Here is a 15,928-nt window from a genome sequence, read left to right as displayed (position 1 = left end):
TGATGATGGCTAAAGAGATGCTTAGCTATGCCTTCCCTCGTAGGCCTCTCTATTGCTGTAGACAGGGGCACATCAGTGCTCATTAATGAAGACACAGGTTTCTCTTCGAGACACTTATTTTACTCTCAACTGCACATGCAATGAGCAAGATCTAGCCCAAGCGGTTAGAAAAAAAGGACAAATACTTTAGTTGCTTCAAAGAGATAGAGCGCCCAAACACTCAGAGTCCATATAGTAGCTCAGAGTATAAACTCAGCTGCTTACAGTTTTCTGAAATATTGGAAGGAAAGCTGAGTGAGGATGAATCTGAACCTTATCCTTGAAGAAAGTTGTATAGGGAGGTTCTGATATGAGTGCCTTGAGCTCAGATACCCTCTTGGCTGAAGTTATGACCACCAGGAAGGCCACCTTCCAGGAAAGCTAGAGGAGAAAGCAAGTTCCCATTGGGGAACTGGCTGGCATGTATGAGGGTACAGTCTGTCCAGGACCCTCAGAAAACATCCAACCAAAGGCTTAGCAAAGACCAAGCAGCCTGGCACCCAGGGATGGAACACTGAGATGGCTGCCAAGTGGACCTTAATTGATGACACCAATAGACGTCGTTGTTTCAGATGTAACTGATAGTCCAGGATAGTAGGAATTGATGATAGTATGAATAGGATGTCCTTCTGAGCTGCTCACACTGAAAATCTCTTCCACTTAGCTAAGTGGAGGGTTTTCTGCGGCCAAGGAGGACCTCTCTAACCAATTCTGAGCATGCTAGCTCCAGAGGGTTCAGCCACTGAGCTCCCATGCCATGAGGTGAAAGGACTCCAGACTGGGATGTTGGAAACTGCTGTGCTCCTGAGTGATCAGGTCCGGAAGTAGAGGTACAGTGACTGCAGTTCTCCGGTGCCATGTGGCAAACTTCTGAAAGCATGTGATGGTTGGGCTTTGATGTCCGAGACGAGCAAGAGTGACCTCCCCGAATGGGACCCTTGCACCTGCTGGAATGCCCATGGGGTCCAGAATGGCCATTGGACCTGCATCTGCCATTGGGAAAGCCACAGCACCAAAAGGGAGTGTGCCGCCTCGGCTCCCTGGCACCTTCTTGAGCAGTGTCAGCTCCTCCTTGAGCTATATGATTCCGCCTCAAAGTCGGAGAACTGCTTGATCCTGGAAGACCATGGTGGTGCAATGCCATACGGTGCCAGGGAGTGATGCTATGGGGAAGGCCACCTTGCCATCACAGCAGTTTTGCCCTTAGATGACACCATGGCTCTTCTCAGAGCAAGTGGTCTGGGGTCCTGGTCCCAGCTGGGAGGGGGTAATGGTGCTGTGCTTTTGATGAACTCCCTCGCCGCCTCAAAGCTCTCTGGCCTGGAGGGGAGCTGCAACTCTTCCTTGTGTCTGTCCCTGGGCGAGGAGTCCAAGGGCCCCCGACTCCACAGGCCCCTCCATGGGGCCAGAGTCAATGGAGCCACACCCGAGCATTCGGGACTAAAGTGGCCTGGCATGGGTTGCCCTTCGCTCGAGCCTTTACACCCAAATGACTTTGCTGCGCATCCCCTGTCAGTCTTCTTTTGCTTTTTACGTAGTACTGGGGATTGGGAGAGGTGCCACGCTTCGTTACGTGCCAAGTCCCTTGGTGCTGGAGAGGCATATCGGTTCCAAGAGTCTCTAGGCAGTGTCCTTTCTGGCCACCGTATCCCTTACTGATGCTGATGCACTCCGCACTGATGCCAAAGTGCTCGGTCTCAGCTCCGCCAGACTTTGCTCCATGGGTCAGAGGGCCGACTCCATAAGTAAAAACTTCTTTCCTTTTGGGTCCTGGGACGGAAACTTCAACGGGATCGTTGCAAGATTTGCAGATGTGTCTCTCCCAAGCTCGAGGCAGGTTGAGTGTGGATCATATCTGGACATACGTTTCTTACAGGCCCTGCAAGGGTTGAAGCCAGGCATGGCCCTTCCCCGGGGCAGTGTGGGAAAAAAAGCTGCTAACTATGCTTATCCTAAGAATAAACAAAACTAACACTAAGTACTAACTATTTACAGGTACTTCGAGAAATTTCACTGGGGAAGAGCTAACCTTCTGTAACTGTTGATCTTCAAGATGTGCTGCTCATGTCCATTTCAAGACCCACCCGCCTACCCCTCTGTTGAAGTCAGCCAGTAAGAAGGAACTGAAGAGACAGAGGATTGGCAGGGCCTTATATGTGGCGCCATGAGGGCACGACTCCAGGGGGCACTAGAGCCGATCCTATGGATACACCACTAAGGGAAAACCTTCTGGCAAACTGTGCATGCAATGCGCACACAGCTACTTGGAATCAACACGAACAAGCACTTGAAGAATGGGATTTTCCAGGTATCATGCAGCAGTTTATGCACCCTCTAAAGGAACTTTTACCCTGGATAAGCAATGTTCACAGTCCCCTTTTCCAGCACCAATAATGCCTCTCCCATTGTTTCACTCATGCACTGATCTATACCATATAGTCAGTGTCTCACTGACTGGAGTGGTTCATGACTGAGAGTGCCACCTCAGGGCAGACTGTCAAGGAACAAGACAAACTCCAAACTGGTTGTATGTTCTATAATTAGATTTCACCAACTCAGTAACAAGTGTGAACTCCTAAAGCACCATAACAGTCTTGCCATGGAGTCAAAAACAGACTGAAATGCCCCAGGGAACTATCTTGCCACACAGGCAAGATGGACTTAGTGACAGATGGTACTTTACACCAAAAATCACAACAATATTCAGGTTATTCCCTGTCCCAAAGGACCAGTCACTTACCACAGGTTATTTGTACCTTAGATTTCACACTAAAGACAACACTTGTAACCAATCCTATAGTAAACGATCTAAGGATTTAATATTTAAGCAAAGAAATGAGAGTTATTACAAGGTTAAAGCAGGCAAACACATACACAAATGAGTTGCAGTCTATGGTTTCAAAAGGTGACTGTTGTAATAATCTGTCAACTCTGAGTTTCTTTTAGGGCTAACCCAGGCTGGCACTAGGTATCTCTGCTTCTGTTTTGTAGCTTCAGTTCTGTGAGAGTCCAAACAGCAAAAGAGATGAAAAAAATTTCTGATAGCTACTTTTGTTTTGTTCTTCCAGAATTCAAACTGATGGGACAAGCCCTTTTGCACATAGCCTCTTCATGGGAGCAGTGGCCAATTAATAAAATCTTTCTTTGTGATATCCCACAATGAATGATCCATTTAGCTTTGATGGGCCTTCTTGATGGGCAGGAGATGATCCCTCCTGACTGGATTCACAGTTTCAGAGCAAATATTTTTTACAGTTCCAAAGCAAAACTTAAAAATATTACCTTATAGCATATGGTAAAGAAATTATAAATGAAATGATGAAATGCTTGTAAACTGCTGCATGCATTAAAGTCTAAACATATTGTTGGAAGTCCAATCATACTAACATATAGGCAAAACAGACTGGTTTCCAACAACGAATTTGTTAGTGCTTGGCTGAGGCCTAAAGCCTTGGCAAGAGCTGACACTGGGTCTGCCAGTGTCACACTTGGTATAATAAAATTCAGATCATGACACTCGCTGCAGATGTTTAAGTGTATCCTGAGATTATTTCATTACAGGAATCACAACACATTTTAATAGGATAAGCTGGATGCTTGAAACGAGTTCTTACAGGGTTAACAACGTCAGAGCTTATCTAATTTTAAAACCAATGCATGCTTGGGTATGTGGACTCCAGCTTTCGCCTGAGCTGGAAAAAATATTTTTTTTGTTAAATATCATATCTTTAAAAAGCAGACTAAGCATGCTCAAAAGCGATCCAATATTATTAGCAGAGCCTGCTTAATCCCCCATTTCCTTTGGAATATGACTGCCATACTCCTACCTGGCCTGAGGAAAGCCCGAGGAATTTGCAGGAGAAAGACAGTAAGGCATCTTTTTGGATTAGATTTGTTTTCTAGAAAAAAGTTCTCATTAGCATGATCATCAATGTAGCACCACTGCTAGTAGCACTAATGCAGATTGGTGTGAGGGTATTTTGACCACTGAGTAGATTTAAACTGACATTAGTAAAGTGACTGAAGCTGTCAGTGCTTTGAATACATTAGAGCTGCATAGGCTCAGACGAACCAGTGGGAGCACAAAAGTTTTGCTAAAACTCTTTAATGTTGGCCAGGCCCAAAGTTTTCTTGGAGCTCACAAGACCAACACTAAAGTTTTTCAGCCCTAATCTGAGTGCAGTTAGGACATGTGGTAACTTTTTAGCTATGCAATTTCTCACCAGCACTGCCTGTAATGAAGATGTTCTTCCCACTCAGCACTGCACTTAGTACAATGGACTGTTCCTGCGAGAGTCTCATCTGTGAATGCATTAGCAGAGATAGCTTCTTTGAGCATTTCAGATCAGCTACCTGAAAGGAAGAAGTTACACTTGTGAGCTAACCAAAATCTTTAACAGCAGTACATACGCTGCAGGCCTTGCTGACCTTAAGACTTTTGGAGGAAACATTCTCCCATATATCTTTTCGCCATGGGGATTAGAGTGGGAAATAATTGGCTTCACTCTACCCAAAATTCCAACTGCTAAAATGACCTCCAGTGAAATAATTGTGTTGCAATTTATTTGCAGTGTTGTTGTAGCTATTTTGGTCCCAAAAGAGACAAGGTGGATGAGGTAATAATATCTTAAACTGGACCAACTTCAGTTGGTGAAAGTGACCAGAAGAAGAGCTCTGTGTATCTCAGAAGTTTGTATCTTTCACCAATGGAAGTTGGTCCAATAAAAGATATTATCTCTTGCAACTAATCATTGTTAGTATTCAGAGGAAATGTGTTATTTACATGAAATGGAACAATTTACTTCTCTCAGACCCTGTCTAGATTAGGAAAATGAAGCATGTTTAGCAAGTGCTTTAGTTAGCAAGTTACATAAAATTTTAACCACCACTTTGGGTGGACTCTTCCATTGAGCACAGGGAGCTAAAGTTTTTAAACACCAGTCTTTTTCTATTCTAAGTAGTATTTTGTGCTTAAAAGCATGTTAATTCACACATATTAGCCAATACATTTGCTAAACACACCCTATTTTTCTAGTGTAGATAATGGTCTCAGAGCTACTAATGCAGGCTGTGTGCAGACTGAGCAGTGCCCAGCATGCCAGGTTATCTTTGCAACCATAAAGGACAGATTTTATGCAGAAACAGATAGAGCTACCTACAAAATATTCAGTCTATTGCCAACTACCCTCTTAATCCAGTGTCCCATTCTGGCAGTCCAAAATACATAAACGACCTTTCCCTGCCCAAACCAAGAGAGAGTTTGGCAATTTCCGCCTCCTGCAAGTCTCCCCGAAACCATATCCCAAAGCCAAGGAGAGGCCGGGCTTCCATGCTGCTACCGGGGGATGGATCTCTTACAGCGCTTGTCTCGGCCGATCCCGTCCTGGCTCTTCTCTGCTGCTTGCTGCACAGACCGTTGTCGCCTCGGTCCCTCAGGGCCTGCCCGTTAACAGGAGTCGCCTCACAGCTCGAGCGGGCTCGCTGACTGCTGGCCTGCTGCACGTCCCGGAGCTGAACAGGGCTGATGGTGTCGAAGGTCCGCGGAAGGCTGGACAGGAGCCGCGCCCGCTCCGTGACGGGCTTCGTCTTCCCCGCGGCATCATACTTGATGCGCAGCAGCCGGAGGAAGCGCTTGAGGCTGTCGGGGGGGCAGTTGGCGATCAGCACCTGCACGTGCTCGGGCCCCAGCCGCAGGGCGCCTTTCCCGTCGCGCACGAAGCGCGTGAAGAGCCGCACCTCCCCGCGCAGCAAGAAGCTCTGGGGCACTTTGCCGTCGCTCACTTGCAGGACCAGCTCCCGGAACTCGTTTCGGCCCAGGGCAAGGGAGGCGTCCCGGATCACCCTGCGCTTCGGCGCCGGGCCACGTGGGTCCAGGCGCTCGATGGTGACGCTGCCGCGGATCCGAGCGCCCAGCTCCGCGCCCTGCATCTTCTTCCTGAAGCAAACAAACAGCGCAGAGCTCAGCAGGCCCCCGAGCCCTCACTGCCCGGCCGGCCCACCGCCGCTACCTGCGGGCCCCGCCTGCCGGCGCCACCCCGGCTGGCAGCAGGCACAGCCATGCACAAGCGCCCGGCTCCGCCCTCGGGGGCCAGCGATCGACGCTGACTGAGGGGAGCTGGCTGGCGGGGGAGAAGGACACCAGCCTGGCAGCGACTGGGCCCGGCCCCGTAACTTGCCTGTCGCGGATGCAGCGGCGAGTCCTTTGAGTCCAGCCGGGGATGGGGAACGGAACAGAACCTAATCTCGGCGCGGCTCGGCTCGGCTCGCTCTTCGCTGGGGACTCGATCGAGCCCAGCGGCTGCCGGTGCCGGCCTCCCCCACCACAGATTTAAAAATATTGGTTGGGGACTGAGCCAATCAACACCGGGACTTTTAACTCCAGGGCCAACTGAAGATGGGGGCGGGGCTTTGCCAATCAAGGGGCGTGATCTGAACGGCACCAATCAGCGATCCCGCTGCGGCCGCCGTAGGTGAGCCGCCGTTACCAGGCAACAGGAGAGAAACAAACACTCGCTAGGAGTTCGCGAGCGCGGCATCCCTCTCGTCACCCCCCCCCCCCCCCCCCCCAGCGTCCCAGGAGCGGGGCCGATCATGGCAGCCCGGGGCCGCGAGAAGGAGCCGCCCGACCTGGTGCACCAGAACCAGATCTTCTGTGAAACCGTCCGGAAGGAGCTGCGCTGCCAGAGACTGCACACGGAGTACGGGGTCAACCCGCTCAAACGGGGTGAGGCGGGGAGGAAGGGGGCCCACCCCCTCAAACGGGCTGAGCGGATGGAGGAGAGGGGAGGCAAGGGGGAAAGATCGAGGAGGGTCACGGCAAAGGGGCGTACAGGGCTGACTCCACTTTGCTAGCGCTCAGCCTCACCTAGGAGTTACAGCAGCAACCACCCGGAGAGCCCCATTCTCTGGGCTCCCTCCCTGCTGGGTTCCCACTAACGTGTGGCCTCTTTCCCCCAGCCTCCCCCAGACCCGACCCCTAGCCCCTCCCCCGTCCTTTGTCTCCTTCCTGGACAAGGTGGCCACACCTCTTGGTCACAACCTGTTGCAGCTGGTTGGACCAGGGCAGGGGGTCCTGGTTAGGTCTGTGTACCTGTGGCCGGGGAAGACCCGCCCTGTAGTGATCTCTGAAATGATCGCACAGCCGGGTCCCATCACCGACATATATGAGTAACATATGGGGGGAAACTGAGGCACGCGCACACAGCATTCAGAGAAAACCCCAAGAATATCTCCACTTCGTCACAGGGGGCAGGTCTGGAACTGAGGGCAGGGGCCTGGGTCATACTAGTGGGGCAAAATGGGGTTGAGGTCCTAGACAGAAAGACTTCCCTAGCCACTGGCCTGGCTCCTGTTTCCCAGTCTCCCATTCACAATCATGTACCATCCTTGTGGCAACTACAGCAGTTGCTGACATGGAAAGTAATGTTCGGATTTGTGTATGTGTGCTGGGGTTAAATGCTATTTAGCAGCTAGAAATGAGGAACTAGCACTATGTACTCAGCCAGCTCTCTGTGCTGCTCCAGCAGGTACCATGCAGCTCAGTTTGGGAAACTGACAGATCAGTGGATGAAGCGTCTTATCTGGTCAGCATAAACAGCACCTAGTGCCAGAGTCCCATGGCTCCGAGACTGATTCCCTTCAGTTCCCAAGAGCAATCAGGTTTAGTCAGTGCTCTTTTCCCAATCTGTAGTCTCTCTTCTCCTCCTTAACAGCCTAAGTGAGCTAGCAGGACACAGGCTAGCAGGAGCTAGATGGAGCCTTTAATCACAAAACGTGTTTTACCTGAGACTGCCTGCAATACTGATTCCATAATAGTACAACTCACCTGCATCAATATATTTCTCCCCAGTTCACACGATCACCAGGAAGCCAATGTCATGGCACGATAACATAGAAGAGCCTGCAGATGGTAAGGCACCTCTGAACAGCTGTTGAGATAATTAGATAAGGAAGTAATTATCAGATAAATGAGCCATTAGAAATAATTTTCATATTGTAAAATAACTAAAGCATGTATTTGAAAAAATTGAACTTATTGTGCAGTTAAAGAAAGACTACTTAAAAAGATTAGAAACACTGGAAGTGAAAGTTGGCAACTGCACAGGGACTTTTAACAAGTCAGTATACCTATAGTAATAACAGTTCTCCATGTTTTCGAGTTGGATTGAATGGAAAGGATAATGTTGCACAACCTGTTAGCACCTTGAGGTGGCTGGGAAGAGAAGGATGTATGGCTCAGGACAAAGAAATCGTCCAAGCAGTGCAATGGCTCCTGATGTGTGTGCCTTTGGATGTTTTGTCCCCCGATAGTTTAGAGCATCTGAGTTTTCTGTCTAAGGAGTTCATGATGTCTTGGTGGACTTCCTGAAGCACCTTTTTGCCTTTAAGGGCCCAGCAGACATGAGATAAGTGTCACAACTCCCTTTATTTTTTCCATATAGCAGTCTTTGAGAAGTGTGAACTTCAGAGACTAAAGAGGCACTGTAGGGACTTGAGTCAGCAGAAGGAAAGCAACAGCTGGGAAGGCCTGTGAAGAAGGCTAAGCTTTAGGCAAGAGGTGCTGGGAGAGCAGGAAGACAGACCCTCAGAGAGGACAGGCTGTGCTCAGTTTAGAACTGGATGGGGGACTAGGTGAAATAAATTAATTATTAAAGAAAGAAAGAAAGAAAGGACTGGGCCCAGTTGAAACAGGGATGAAGACTTTGAAGGTTTGAGTTTTCTTAATTGAACCTAAAAAGGGAAAATGTTTTGAATAGCTGGCTTGTGTCGACTTTTTTAAAGGGAGACTAAATTAAGGAGAAATTGAGATAGTCCTCAGCAGACCCACACTTGGTCAGGACAGGTATGCTGTTTGGCAGACATGCTAACCTCAGGCTTTCCACATGTACATATAACTCAGCTAACAATTGCACATAGATGGGAATGTTGCTCAGGTTAGTATTGTGGTAGGAAAGCTCAGGGCCCTCCTAAATTATGACTTGAGTGCGTTGTTGACTCATGTTGAGGCTGTGATCCACCACAGCTCCCAGATCCTTCTCAGCAGTGCTCTCTATTCCTACATCCAGGTCACTTATAAAGATGTTAAAAAACACTGGACTCAGAACTGATCTCTGTGAAACCCCACTTGAGACCACCTTCCAATCTGACACCATTCCATTAATACTCTTTTACAGTTGCTTAACCAGTTATGTATCCACTTAATGGTAATTCAGCTGAGCCTGCATTTCTCCAGCATATTTATGAGAATGTCATGTGGGACTGCATCAAAAGCCTTGCTAAAGTCCAGGTATATTATGTCCACTGCATTCTGCCTATCCACCAAACCAGTTATCCTGTCAAAGAAGAAAATCAAGCTTGTTTGGCATGATTTGTTCTTAGTAAATCCATACTAGTGCTAGTAATTACGTTATCCTCCAGATATTTACAATTGAATGTTTTATATATTGCTCTAGTAGCTTCCCAGCTATTGAGGTTGGGCTGACCAAACTATAGTTCCCTGGCTTCTCCTTTTTCCCCTTTTAAAGATGGGCTTGTTAGTCTTTCGCCAGTCTTCCAGGACCTCATGTCATCCATGAGTTTGCAAATATTATTGCCAGTGACTGAGATATCTTCAGCTAATTCCTTCAGCAGCATGAGGTGAAAAGCATCAGGCTCCGTTGACTTGAATTCATTCAAATTAGTCAGCAAATCTCATGGGTTCTTTACATATCCTGATCTGCATCCCTTTCCCTTTAGAGTCTACGGTAACTTCACTGGTTGTCTGGTAACATTATTTTTTGGGAGAAGGATTAAGCCTTGCTTATGTGCAAAACTCACTTTTAACTATTCAGTCATTAGGGGGGCAGTCTTACGTCCTACGTCTATGATTCCTTAACTGTGTATGCACATGCCTTTACACCGAGTGAGAACAATATGGGGAAAAGGCACTGGCATACAGGGCCTGTAAGTTTACAAACTGACAAAAAGTTAATGAAAGTAGAAACTGGTATCCTGAAGTCATGGATCAGGAAATAGGAACTGGAATAGTAAGGGACCAGATTATAAGTAACTGACATAAGTAATGTCAGTTGGTGGGAGAGGGAGGGGTGGCTGGCAGCAGACACAGTGTGAGGATAGCTGAGATTAGTCCTGCTTTGAGCAGGGGGTTGGAATAGATGACCTCCTGAGGTCCTTTCCAACTCTAATATTCTATGATTCTATGATAGGAGACTGTTGTACAGGAGACAAGGATGACAGAATTAGCAAGATGTATGAACAAATTTGACAAAAACAGTAGACGTACTGTGACCTGCCATAGGGTCAGTCACAAAGGCACAGAAACAAATCTTCCCTTATGTCATGCACACTAACTACTTAGAAGAGTTCCAGAGGGGTAGCTGTATTAGTCTGTATACAGCAAAAACAACGAGAGTTCTGTAGCACTTTAAAGACTGCATCCAACTGTATCTGAGGAAGCCCACGAAAGCTTATGCCTGCTGAAATTAAATTTGTTAGTCTTTAAAGTGCTACAGAACTCTCGTTTTTTTTGCTGTAACTACTTAATTATTTGATCCATTTCCTTTATTCTGGTTTGAAATACTCCCCTTTCCTCTGTGCCTATACTTTTTTTTTCCTAATCCAACAGCCAAGTTTCTGAATCTTATTCACCATGCTGCACTGGAGCCAACCAAGAAATACACAGAGCCACAGACAGAGAGCCAGGAAATCGGCTGGAACACCACTCCCTTGGTGAGTAGCATCCCTAAATGTTTTATCTGGAGTATAAAAAGGAACAACTCAACATAGGCCTTTGAACTCTTGAACACATTTCTCTGGATGAGGAATACACCTGAAACAAGATACCCTGCAACAAATATAGCCAATGGAAGACAGAAGCCTGGGAAACAAGAATGGTTGGGGAAGAGCTGAGGTGCTAGTGGATAGCAAATTAAACATTAATTTTTAGTAGGACCTGATAGAGTATACAGCCCTAAGCATTGCAGAGTAGAGAAATGAAATGATAGTCCCCCTCTTCCATCTGCTGTAACCATACCCAGAATATTTGCATTCAGTTCTAAGCACATCCATATCACATGCTAATAAAGTTGGGGAGAGTTCAGTGAAGAGCAACAACTAATGAAATGACATTTAATGGGAGATAAGGCTACAAATATTTGTAGTAAATATGATTATATGACTGTATCCTTTAGGTAGGTGTTATGAATGAACCAGGAAACTGCTAATTAACCTGAGGTGTATCCCAGTTAGAATATATATTTTGATTTATGATAAAGAATCAACATGGAAATACTTGGGGAGAAAAAATGTAATCTCAGTGACAAATGGATCACATCTGACAAACTAATAACTATAATCATGACCGATCCAGCAGACATTTCTGAGGTTCCACTAAAGCAAAGGAGTGCCTGAAGAATTCTGGTAAATTTCTTCTTGGAAACCAACTAGCTGAGGGAACATAGAAGTGATTGAGACATCTAGACAGATGTATGTGTAGTGCTGGGGAGGTGTGCCAGTGATCATGGTATATGTAGGTACCAGTGACATAGGGAAGGATAGAAGAGAGGTCCTGGAGGCCAAATGTAGGTTGCTAAGTAAGAGATTGAACCTCCATCATAGCATTCTCTGAAATGCTTCCAGTTCCACATATAGGTCTAGTTAGATGGCAGAACTGCGGGATCTCAATGTGCAGATGAGACCATGGTATAGGGAGGAGGAGTTTAAATTTATTAGGAACTGGGGAACTTTTGGGGAATGGGGGAGCCTATACAGGAAGAATGGGCTCCACCTAAACCAAAATAGAACTGGATTGCTGGCATGTAAAATTGAAAAGGTCATAGAACAGTTTTTAAACTAAAGGCTAGGGGAAGCTGACAGGTGCGGAGGAGCACATGGTTCGGACAGAGACGCCCCTTAGCAGAGGATTTATTAATTGAGATTCTTTGTATCCTAGTAAGGAGGAGAGGATGGAAGAGGAATAAAATATGGATAGGATCTGATAAGAAAGTCAAATGAAAAAGAGTCCCATTCAATTACATCACATAATGGCAGACATCTAACTTTTTTTTTTTTTTTTTAAGTGCTTCTGTACAAATGTTAGAAGTCTAAATACTAAGATTGGTGAACTTGAGTGCCTTGTATTAAATGAGGATATTGATATAATAGGCATCACAGAAGCTTGGTGGAATAAGGCTAATCAATGTAGTAATATCAGGGTACAAAATATATCAGGACAGAATAGGTTGTACTAGTGGGGGAGTGGCACTATATGTGAAAGAAAGCATAGAATCAAATGAAATAAACATCTTAAATAAACCAGACTGTGCCATAGAATATCTATGGATAATTCTTCCATGATTGAATAAGAATATAGCAGTAGGGATATACTATGGACCTCCTGACCAGGATGTGTTAGTGACTGTGAAATGTTCAGAGAGATTAGACAGCCTATAAAAATTAAAAAACCTCAATAATGGGGGATTTCAGCTATCCCTATATTGACTGAGTACATGTCACCTCAAGATGGGATGTAGAGATAAAGTTTCTTGACATCTTAAATTACTGCTTCTTGGAGCAGCTAGTCCTGGAACCCACGAGAGGCAATTCTTGACTTAGCCCTAAGTGGAGCACAGGATCTGGTCCAATAGGTGAATATAGCTGAACTGCTTGGTAATAGTGATAATATAAAATTTAACATTGGGGGGCGGGGAGGGGAGGAACAGACGGACGACAGTGACAACAAAGCAGCCCACCACGGTAGCATTTAATTTCAGAAAGGGGAACTACACAAAAATGAGGAAGTTAAACAGAAATTAAATGGTACAGTGCCAAAAGTGAAATCCCTGCAAGCTGCATGGAAACTTTTTAAAGACACCATAATAGAGGCTTAAGTTAAATGTATATCCCAAATTAAAACATATAGTAAGAGGACCAAAAAAGTGCCACTGTGGCTAAACAACAAAATAAAAGAAGCAGTTGGAGACCAAAAGGCATCCTTTAAAAAGTGGAAGTTAACTACATTGAGGAAAATAGAAAGGAGCATGAACTCTGGCAAGTTAAGTGTAAAAACATAATTAGGAAGGCAAAAAGAATTTGAAGAACAACTAGCCAAAGACTCAAAAAGTGACTGCAAAAAGTTTTTGAAAGTACATTAGAAGCTGGAAGCCTACTAAACAACCAGTGGAGCCACTGGACAATTGAGATGCTAAAGCACTCAAGGAAGATAAGGTTATTGCAGAGAAACCAAATGAATTCTCTTCGTCGGTCTTCATGACTGAGGATATTAGGGAGATTCCCAAACCTGAGCCATTCTTTTAAGCTGACAAATCTGAGTAACTGTCTCAGATTGAGGTGTCATTAGAGGAGGTTTTGGAACAAATTGATAAATTAAACAGTAATAAGTCACCAGAACCAGATTGGATCACCCAAGAGTTATGAAGGAACTCAAATGTGAAGTTGCAGAACTACTAAGTGGTATGTAACCTATCGTTTAAATTAGTTTCTATACCAGATGACTGGAGGATAGCTAATGTGACCCCAATTTTTAAAAATGGCTCCAGAGTGGATCCTGGCAATTATAAACCTAACTTCAGTACCAGGCAAATTGGTTGAAACTATAGTAAAGAACAGAATTATCAATCATCTAGATGAACACAATTTGTTGGGGAAGAGTCAACATGGTTTTTGTAAAGGGAAATCATGCCTCACCAATCTACTAGAATTCTGTAAGGGGGGTCAACAAGCATGTGGACAAAGTAAGCAGTCATGGGATAAGAAGGAAGATCCTCTCCTGGATCAGTAACTGGTTAAAAGATAGAAAACAAAGGATAGGAATAAATGGTCAATTTTCAGAATGGAGAGAGGTAAATTGTAGTGTCCCCCAGTAGTTGCCAAATGAAATTAATAGGCGGCAGCTTTAAAATGAACAAAAGGAAGTATTACCACAACAGTCAACTAGTGGAACTCCTTGCCAGAGTGTGTTCTGAGGGCCAAGACTGTAAAGGGGTTCAAAAAAGAACTAAGTAAGTTCATGGAGGATAGGTCCATCAATGGCTATTAGCCAAAATAGGCAGGGATTGCTGTTTGTCAGAGGCTGGGAATGGCCGATGGGATGGATCACTTGATGATTACGTATTCTATTCATTCCATCTGAAGCACCTGGTATTGGCTACTGTCGGAAGACAAGCTACTGGGCTAGATGGACCACTGGTCTGACCCAGAATGTTCTTATGATATAAATTTTATTGGTTTCAAAGCAGAGGCAGGGTTGCCACGGGTTAATTATTTAGAGATCTTTCTACTCAGAAGGGAAAAGAGCAGATAGGTAGTCAGTGGGGTAGAGAAGGCTTTAGTCTTTAAAAAACTAGCTAGCTCCTTGATGAATAACATCTGCAAAACAGGCTATCATTAAGAGGTAGCGAGGTGTATAGCACATTAAGGGGAAAACTATTTCTGACTGCAGAGATTCTTATATAGAGCAAGTCATGACTTGCACTGCCTCTTTGCCACCAGAAACACTGACCTCTAACCTGGATCCCTGTGCAACTCACCTCTCCCTGCTACTGACTTGATTAGTAATGTACTTCTGTCAGCCACAAAGAGGGAAAAAATGTACTTTTTACTGCAGGCTTTAGTAACATGTTTTTATCTTTCATACCATTAGCCCTGCAATAAACACAGCTAAGGGGCGAGGGATCACATTCCTGCATCAAACAATTGTTAACTAGTTCCAGCTCCAGAAATGTTAATGCTATGGTGCATCTCAGGTGGGTCAGAGTTACTGATGACAATGATTGAGCTAGAAAGAGCCCAGCTTGACTTCCAGATGATTGGTTGAGGTTGCAGGAGTAACAGCAAGGGCAGTGGGGGGAATTACATCTAGAATTGAGCACATATAAACAGGAGTTAGAGAGAAACCTAGAAACTCAGTACCATTTTTACAGAATCACTTTAGAAATGCAGTTCCCAAAAAACAAATCAAGTTTCCTTTTTGTGGACACCTGGGTAGAGCAGTAATCTAATAGTGAAGATTTGATGGACCAATGGCTGGTATGGTAAATCCTATCCATTGCCCTTACTTTATGGTGATCAGCCAATAATCTGAAATATGAGATTCAGTTACCTCATTAATCATATAGTCACACAGCCCTTACTAAAACTGGCAGCAATGAATTGCAGCAATTGACTCCTGGCATCTTTGGCTCAAAGGGAACATGTCCTGGAGACACTCCTCACACGTTGACCATTTTCTCTTCTACAGATCAGTGTGGATCGCACTGACCGCAGACTGTACTTCCCATGCCGGAACAGTGAGATCACCAAGTACATGGCTGCTATGTGGCGCCTGAAGGAGCAAAGTGAGAACATGCAGTAGGGTGGCAGCAGAAACATTGCTTTGCTAGGCAGAGTTGTGTGGTGTTGAATGGAGTTTCACACTGTTGCCACCTCCTCAATGCCATGGGTAGCCCATAGATTTCTGAGCAAGGGAAGAGGAATCCCCAGCTGGGCCATACCTCCTGGAAGCTGATAGCAGCTACAGAAATAAACCCATGTGAAAGTTTTGGTTGTGCCTCTTACACATCTCATCCTAGAAGTGGATGTACTAACAACCTGCAAAAGGGTCTACCTTTTTGACAGGCTTCAGGCTTCTGACTGTAGCAAAGCCAGTATGTACTGGGTCTGACCTCGAGGCTAAATTCCCACTTTTACCAAAGGCAGCTTTGGAAAGAGCCATGGGATTGAAGGGAGCAATGGGGGTCCTCCAATCGCAGCTACAGTGGGGACAGATTTTGGTTCCCTCCCTCAACACTACTGAACACTGAAGGTAAGAGAACCAAATGAGCACTGTCCAAACTATTTAATGAGTTCACATATGCCAGACCCAAGGCTTGAG

General features: G+C 45.5%; 2 protein-coding genes across 3 annotated transcripts in view; one reads left to right on the top strand and one right to left on the bottom strand.

The window, feature by feature from the left end:
* The window catches only part of PIF1 (PIF1 5'-to-3' DNA helicase), a 24,356-nt gene extending 15,941 nt beyond the window's left edge, over positions 1-8,415 (bottom strand). For both annotated transcript variants that reach the window (XM_067567866.1, XM_067567867.1), the window contains exons 1-3: positions 7,865-8,415; positions 5,398-5,974; positions 4,263-4,392 (exon numbers count right to left, since the gene is read on the bottom strand). In XM_067567866.1, coding sequence (XP_067423967.1) covers positions 4,263-4,392; positions 5,398-5,967 — 700 coding nt within the window. In that variant the 5' untranslated portion in view covers positions 5,968-5,974; positions 7,865-8,415. The remainder of the gene's footprint in view (positions 1-4,262; positions 4,393-5,397; positions 5,975-7,864) is intronic.
* CFAP144 (cilia and flagella associated protein 144) lies at positions 6,604-15,928 on the top strand. The gene is made up of 4 exons (XM_067567868.1): positions 6,604-6,763; positions 7,889-7,948; positions 10,664-10,767; positions 15,296-15,928. Exons 1-4 carry the CDS (start codon positions 6,631-6,633, stop codon positions 15,407-15,409), a joined length of 411 nt encoding a protein of 136 aa, XP_067423969.1. The 5' UTR covers positions 6,604-6,630; the 3' UTR covers positions 15,410-15,928.

The sequence above is a fragment of the Emydura macquarii genome, unplaced genomic scaffold (assembly GCF_026122565.2).
Source record: "Emydura macquarii macquarii isolate MOO-44397 ecotype Brisbane River unplaced genomic scaffold, CSIRO-AGI_Emac_v2 contig_2805, whole genome shotgun sequence".
NCBI classification, from domain to species: domain Eukaryota; kingdom Metazoa; phylum Chordata; order Testudines; family Chelidae; genus Emydura; species Emydura macquarii.
This window is presented reverse-complemented; position numbering and strand designations above follow the sequence as displayed.